The sequence below is a fragment of the Accipiter gentilis genome, chromosome 28, assembly GCF_929443795.1.
Source record: "Accipiter gentilis chromosome 28, bAccGen1.1, whole genome shotgun sequence".
NCBI lineage: Eukaryota > Metazoa > Chordata > Aves > Accipitriformes > Accipitridae > Astur > Astur gentilis.
This window is the reverse complement of record NC_064907.1, coordinates 13,518,138-13,526,166: the sequence shown is the minus strand read 5'-3', so window position 1 is coordinate 13,526,166 and position 8,029 is coordinate 13,518,138. Positions and strand designations below refer to the sequence as shown.

At 45.8% G+C, this 8,029-nt stretch overlaps 1 protein-coding gene across 1 annotated transcript; it reads left to right on the top strand.

Moving 5' to 3' along the window:
- Nucleotides 1-56: 56 nt before the first annotated feature.
- Nucleotides 57-7,071, top strand: C28H1orf131 (chromosome 28 C1orf131 homolog). The gene is made up of 7 exons (XM_049831511.1): nt 57-117; nt 263-531; nt 3,150-3,206; nt 4,293-4,388; nt 5,115-5,201; nt 6,227-6,279; nt 6,942-7,071. Exons 1-7 carry the CDS (start codon nt 57-59, stop codon nt 7,069-7,071), a joined length of 753 nt encoding a protein of 250 aa, XP_049687468.1.
- Nucleotides 7,072-8,029: the final 958 nt, after the last annotated feature.

The following is an 8,029-nucleotide window of genomic DNA, read 5'->3' as shown; positions in this document are numbered from 1 at the left end:
CGACGGGAGCCGCCGGGGATCAAACGTCCTTCCGCCCGGCGGCGGCGGCGGCAGCCATGGGGTCGGGGGAGCCGTGCCGCCGGCTGGAGGCGGTGCTGGGGGCCCTCTACGATCTGGGTGGGTGAGCGGGGGCCGCGCCGCGGGGCGGGAGTGGGGCCGGCGGGGCCGCGGCCTTTCCTGCGGGGGGGTTGGAGGGTTCACTCTGAAGCGGAGTGACGGTGGTCGCGCCCAGCTGACCCGCGGTACGCGTTCCGGCACGCAGGTGAGGAGCCGAGCGCTCGGGGCTCGGCGGAGGACGGTGAGGCGAGCGCAGGAGCCGCGGCGGAGGAGGAGGAGGAGGAGGAGAAGAAGGAGGAGAGCCGGGGGCGGCGCGGAGCCCGCGACTTTTTCGGGGAGCTGCGGGCCGAGCTGGGCGCCGCCGCCATCCCGCCGCCCCCCGCCGCGCCGCCGGCCGTGGAGGTCGTGGTGTTTCGCGGGAGGAAGAGGAGGGGACGGCCCGGCTCCTCGGCTGCACCCACCGGCGGTGCCCAGGTAGGACCGGGTTTGGGGGTGCGGGGGGGTCCCCGCTGCCCCGAAGCCGCCCTCTCCTGCGGTCGTGGGTGCCCCTGGCCCCTAGCAGGGACCCTCTCGTAAGGGGGTGCGCTCCCCGGGCACGGCACCCGTCAGTAGCTTGCTGGTTCTTTAAAGCGCAGATATCTTTATATTTGTTTTTTAAAGCCACAGCGAGAGCTGGCATTGAGCGGGTACTGGACCGGGATGCTCTTTTCTGGCGACAGCTAAAACCAAACCCTCTGCGTGTTTGGTTGGTTTTGGGGTTTTTTTTTTCTTTTGTCTCCCCAGTCTGTTACCATAAATTGTGAGATACCTTCCATAATTCCCCTGTCCCACACCTAGTTTCTTCCCTCTTGCTAATCCAGCTACCTGGAAATCTGGGATCCTTGGGCGAACGGTGGGCTCAGCTCGATGGCATCCAGTCCTGCTGATTTCCAGCAAGGCTGCTGGCAGGGGCAGGCTGAAGCAGGGGTGGGGGCAGGACTTGAAAACATTTTTTTTTTTTCCCCCAATTTCAGAACATCTCTGCATAAATACCTTATATTTGAAATAGCTGTATCCCAACAAAATAAACTGATCTGCAGGTAGGACTGCTGATAGGACAAGAAGTGAATGATATGGGAAGCAAACTTCTCTTGGCTACTTCTGTCCCTAAGTGTTTTGTGTGCTGCTCTGTTCTTGTCAATAGGTGTGGACGCGAGGTGCCAAAACTTTCTTTTTCTTCTCTGGCGTCACAGCAACACTTAGCGGTTCACAAGCAATGTGCGTCTTGGAGGATCGGTGTTGGGTGGTCGATGGGGGAAGGCATGACAGCATTACATCTCAGTCCTCTGCTGTGGTTTGTTGGTGCCAAATTCCCTCGTGCTACCAAAAACGGTAGCTGAGTTGCTTCAACAGAGAGGCCTGGGTAGGCTTGGCTGGAAGCTGAGCTGCCTTCCACGCCGAGCAGAGGGTCCCTTGCTGGTTGATTGGTCTCCAGATTTTATAGCTTCTCTGGTTGTTTTTTTCCGAGTTGAGCTTATGGCCGTTACATCAGAAGCCCAATTCTACAATAAGCTCTGGTAGGCCAGCACGTGACTGTCTTGAATTCAAGGAGACTTACTGGGATCTGGGGTTTGACTGCTGGGAATTGGGACGTTCAAGAGACGTTGGTTGAATTGATAAACTTTTTGAGTGGTTGGTTGAATCCATAAACTTTTGTGCTTTTTCTGGCATGTTCTCCTCTAGAAGTTGCCCTAGATGTTTATTTTCTCATGCTTTTTACAACTTAATTTTTTCTGACCGAAAAGACTGGTGTTGGGCTTGTTCGTAAAACAATCTAAAAATAACCAGGTTTATTTGTGGTTGAAATGGACGGTTTTATATAGAAGCTTTTGCAGAGTTGAGAGAAGTTTGGGGTTGGCTCTGGTGGATACAGAGGGAAGCCCTGACGTGAACCTGGGACCCAATGTGACTTAACGTCCTGGAGAGTGAAAAGATTCGGTTTTAATACGTGTGTAGTACTCCTGCCTCCTTAAAGGGCACAGTGCCCTTGACAGCAAATTGGGAAAGACGAGCGGATGCTACTCGAACAGCCAGCCATTTCCCTACCCGTGCTGCCTGCCTGCATCGGCACGCTTGGGAGCGGGCAGAGCATCTGCTCAGAGAGGTGGTTCAGCACGTCCTCCCTGAAATCAGGAGTCGGACACAATCAAAAATAACTCTGGGAGATTTGTTACTGCTCTGAAGTGTCCCATGTGGGACAGTCCCATAGCGGGCAGGCGTGGAGCTTTCCCTGGGGATTTTGCGCTTCTTTTTCTTCCTAGGATATGGTCTGTCCCCACTGGATACTTCCCCTGCAGATTGAGAACTGCTGATGGACAGTCTCCGTGTAAATCGTGGAGTAGAAAAGACGTGGCTTTTACTGATCTCGTCTTGAGCAAGTAGTTTTGTTAAACAGCATTAAGTGGGGTCTGCTGTTTGCCGACTGCATCCTTTGGAGCGGTTTCTCTTGCATTAATTACGCTGGATATGTGCACTAATATACGTCCATGCAGTTGCAAATTGTTCTGTGTGTTGCCATCAGCGCATGCACTATTACTGCTGTGTGCTCTGTCTCAAACAAAATGACTTCAAGTTCACATCCTATCCTGCATTAGCAGTTTGGTACGGATTTGGAAATGGCGTTATGCGTGATGCGTAGCTCACACGTGGCAGTTTTTCTCTTATAAAATGTAATATATACTTGAAAGTATAAAAATTAATTGCAGATATTCATATCATTCTGAATTATGAAACTCTTTCTAAGTGTTAGCAGATGATCCAGGCACAAAAATGCAGGACAAAGCTATATGCGCTGTGCTATTCTGGTACCCTTATAAATTGTGCAAGGTTGTTCCAGTAAGACCCTGTAATATCTACACACTAAAGATGCTGTTGAGACTGGTTTTTTTTAATAAATCCAGGTAATAAAGGTAGAACAAGATACTTCTGGAAAGCTGTATACTCTTCCCTACAACTCATTTTATGTTTCACTGCTTTCCAAAAAAACTACCACAATCAGCATTCAGACTGGTGTTACTTGTTATATTAATTTGAAATGTTTTATTTGTTTATAGACCAAAATAGTGGATGAAGAGAAAAATGCAAATGAACAAGAATTTAACTTTGAAAAAGTAAGTCAGCAGGACCTATTTAATCTCACTACTTTAACGTGCAGGTATGTGTATTTATATCCTAGGGAAACCTACGGTGGGACTGATGGGAAATGCTTCCAGAAAAGGTTATCTCTTGTAAGTGAGGATTTTCTAATTGGTAATTTTGGCTGTGTGCCTTGCCAAAGAAGCAGCATGCAGGCTGTTGTCAGCTGCTCTGTGTGAAGAGAGGCATGTTAGAACTCTGTGGCCTTTCTTTCTGATCTTTCAGTGAGAATTTGAGGAGGATCACTGTGTAAAGCCATGTGAGTACCCATAATGTTTAGCATGGGTCTGTCAGGCCCATGGTGTTAGTCTTGGATTTCTGGTCTCATGTGGGAGGGAAAAAAAGTATCTTGGCACCTATTTTTGAAACAGCAGATGACTTTCCATGTGTCTTTTTATTCTCATCTGTTCTTACGTGACTGCAGCTAGCATTGGCCTTCTTAGATACTGCTCCCTTTACAGATCTGTGCAAGGTGTTTTATGTGCCTGATCTCTGCTCAGGGATGTGCTGTGAGCCGGTGAAATGTCTCACTGGAGATTCTCCGTGGAGCTCTGTACTGCTGAGAACAGGGGGGATTTAACCACTGACTTTAAAAAGATTATGAATTCACCACTTGTTTTGCCAGGTTATTCTTGTATGGTGTCAACTATACGTGTGTGTGTGTGTAGTCAAACCACTTCACCATCTGCCCATCCGTGTTTCTCTGCAGCCAAGGAATGAGGACACTCTGTAAATGTTGGTTGCTCTGGGTAGCACATTTCGTTGTTCTTTGTGCAGCACAACGTGATTCATTTTTATATGGAGATCCATGCCACGTGTTGTTCTGTGTGAAATGAGCAGAATCGAAAGTTGTCCCCTGACAGTCCTCGCTACCTAGACATTAGATGGACAACGGTTAACTGTTCTGCAGTATAGCTCCAAACTCAGTTAGTTTTATTTTACAGCACGCTGATTTTGGGTATTAGCCAGGGTTTCTTTGGGAGTATGACTTTGTTGTGGTCTGTCAAGTGTTATTTGTTGGACAAATTATGAAGTGCTTGCAATTTTCTGTAATGTTCTAGGCTCGTCTGGAAGTGCACAAGTTTGGAATCACTGGCTACAAGAAGCAAGAACAACGCGTATGGGAACAGGAGCGTGCTATCATGCTGGGTGCCAAGGTAGTTGTTGCTTGGTTTGTGCCGAGCGGTCACCCAGCTCTTACAGTGCAGGAAAGCAGTAAAAAACGCTGGGGGGGGGGGGGGGGGGGGGGGGCGTCGGCACTACATTTTTAAAACACGAGATCCCCTGCCCTGACCCTTCTCTCACTTCATCCTTACTTTTGCGTTTTCTATTCTGTCTTGTCTATTTCCTGTAGACATTCAGAAAATTATATGATTGTGTTATCAGAGATGTTGTATAGATGAAAGATGACTGATTGGGGTGGAAAACAACATTTACTGATTTTTAATCAGGCCATTCAAAACTAAATTATTGGAGGAAGGGGCTTGTTTTTTAAAGCTTCACTCTTTGTGAGTTAAAGGTGGAGAAAACTTTTCAGTTTTATTTATCATCAGTAGTGTAAAAGAAAAAAATAATTCTGTAGGTCTTTCCTGGTGCGTGGGGAGGGGTATGGATTTTCTTTCTAGCTCAGTGTGTATGTGGAAACCTTGTAGGACTGATACAGAGCATGAACCTCCTTCTCTACTGTCTCCACCAAGAAAGATACGGTTTCTATGTGTGTATCTTACATTCCTTAAGTCCCTTCCTCTCACCAAAAAGGAAATAAACGATTTCTAATGTTTCACCACCACCGCCTGAAAAATATTGTCCATGCAAGTGTGTGAATATTTTTTGAACCCATTTGAAAATTTCATCAGTGATATCCCTCCCAATCTTTATTGCAGCCCCCCAAAAAGGAACACGTGAACTACAAGACTTACCAAGAGAAAATGAAGGAGAAAAAAAGGGCAAAGGATGACGATAAGGGGAAGGTTTGTGTGAAATTCTCTGTATAAAAAGGCCGCATGTAAGAGCTAGCCCAAGAGCCTGACAGATAATGCCTCGGGCGCAGGAGGAGTGCCCGAGCTTGACACCTGCTGCTCCCCATGGAGTGGGTTCCTGGCTCCAGCAGCACTGATCTCATCGCAAAAGCTGGTTGTGTGCAGTATGAAGGGCACAGAGTTAGGCTTGTGTTGTAGGTTTCCCTGCCTCATCCCTTGAGGTTGATAGATTGATGACGCAAAAACAACAGGTTTGTTGGTTTGGGTTTTTTTTTTTCCTTGCCTCTTCAGGGAAAAAAATGGTCTTCAATTAAAGTTTGTTGCATGTGGTCTAACCACAGAGAGCCGGATCTTCAGCTGGTTTCATATCAGTGCAATTCCATCTAGGATCCTGCCTCATTATTTAACGCAAGGGTGAGGTTTCTGTTGCATCCATCCTCTAGCACAGCCCGTCCTGTCTGGCTCCGAGCCTGCTCCCTGCCTCCTCATGGAGTCTTCTCACGTAGGTGGGAGCAGGCTGCAGGGCAGGTAATCGCTCTATCAGCCTCTTTCCTACCACCCTCTTTCCCAAGGGACCTACTTCTCCTTTCTCGTGTGGCTCAAAGTGCATGACCAGACACAGTTGAACCCTGTTATTTTGCCACGTAAACTCAGTCAGGCGATGAGGCATGCCTGCCCGGTAGCAAGTCCATCTTCTGACCCAAGGATCTGTCCCATGCCAAAGAAGCTAAGCCTCTCTCCTCGTGCTGCTGGATTTGTGCCTCTTCACGTGGCAGGGGCAGTATGTTGGTCATGAGAGGGCTGTACGTTCCGTAAGGTGACAGGAAGGGCTCTGGGCACTCCTAGCACTGCCTCCGTAACGCGTTGTATCACTTGGACTCTGCAAAGGTCTCCCAACCTGCTTGAAATGCCTGCTGCTCTGTGAAGCAAAGGCTACCGCGTGTTTTGGGTGGAGATGGTTGTTCAGCCAAGATGCTCTGTTCCTTTTCCATTAAAATACGTATCTTTAAAAACAGGAACATAAAGGTGATTCTCTTAAGAAGAAGAAGAAGAAGAAAGAACAGGAGAGGTGAGCCGTGGTTAAAACTAACTTGCTTTTGTATAGCCTCCCCACTGTATTTCCCCTATCTAACTATGCACAGCCTTGTATCAGAAGTCATGCAGATCACAGTGGAAGGAACTTCCCCAGCTGGAGAAGAACTGTCACAAAATAGGGATGTTGCTCTGTGTCTAGCAGTTTCGGAGGCTTTAGTTACTCAGGTTAACTGAAAATATGTCAGTTCTGCCCCAACATGTCTAACACTGCAGCTGGAGGCGAGATGGATGGAAGTCCCTGTGTGTGGACCTAAGATATGCCACTTACTCAGAGCATCAGCCCTGACGCATAATTTCTGCAGAACATAAGCTGCAGTATACAGAGGCTTGAAAGGTGAAGTGGCATTCTTAATCATAGTGTAGCTGGTTCACTGAAATGTACTCTTTATCTTTTTTCCCTATCCAGAAGTCTTTGTGTTTCTGAACTTTTTAAAATTTAAATCATTCTCTAATGTGCTGCAAATTTTGAATGGCTATGCAGGTAATAAATGTTCCCGGGTCATTACCTGCTATGATTTGATATTCCATAATACTAAACACTGATTGCATAAATAGGTGACACTTTTCACCATATTAAGCATTTTCTTGACTTTCTGTTGTTTCTCTTAATTCTTTTTTTCTCTCTTCCTATTTCAGGAAGGCCAAAAGGAAGAAATCGGTGCCTAGCATTTGGCATGCAGGACAAGTTGGAAAATTCAGAGATGGGACCTTGATTCTGCAAAGCTATGACATAAAGAAAATTAAATCATCTAAAGTTATCAAATGAACTTATGATACAGAGTGAAATGGACAATACACATAAGATAGAATTCACGTTGCTACCAACGCAGACTTACGGAATCTCTTGCCTTCCCACCATATCCTAATTTTTTTTACCTTATTTGTTGTTGCCAGATTTCCTATATTCCATTCTGCCTTGAGAAGAATCTGAGAATTTACCATTTCCTAAATAAAAATAAGACTTTTTATTAAGAATGTTACACAGGCTATTTTTATTAGTCAATATGTGCTAAAGAAAGCATTGCACTTTCCAGAATCAGCTTATTGGCTGTAAGTAAAATATTCAGTTAATCCATTAATTAATGGATTAAAATATATAGCTCTTTACTTTCATCTGGAAGGAATATGGAAAAAGCAATACCTTACTTGCTCTGAACCTGAAGTAGGTATTATTCTCAATACATCTGTTTCTGTGTCCTTGTGAATTGTTAGTGGATAGTGGAACTGCGCAACAGTTTTGCTGTCCAGCAAAACCTCTTAAGGTTTCAAAATTGCCTGCTTTGGAATGAAAATAAGCTTTTTTCAAGTTTTCTCCCAGGTAAGAGTTACAGATTCAGCTTGTATATCTCTGCAGAGACCTCCAAATAAGTGCCGTTTCAAATGGTGGCTTGGTTGGTTTGTTTTTAAAAACATGAGGCATAGACACTCAATAGCTACTGGTCGTTCATGGTTAGCTCGGTGTGGCCATGCCTTATAAGGCTTTTCTATGAAATCTTTGTCAAAACTGAAGTTTTAGTGCTATTTGGTTTTCGGCTATTTTGATGTTTCTGAAAGAACAGTTTGGTCCTCTGTAGCTAAATATTTTTTTGGTTTTAAGGTTGTGTTTCCATTAGAAATGGCAGTGGTTAGTAACCTTCCAAAATGTCCTCTCCATTCTACCTTAAGCTTAAGAGACTTGAATATTTTAGGGGGAGGCAAAAAAAAAGGTTAACTGTTAAGTGACA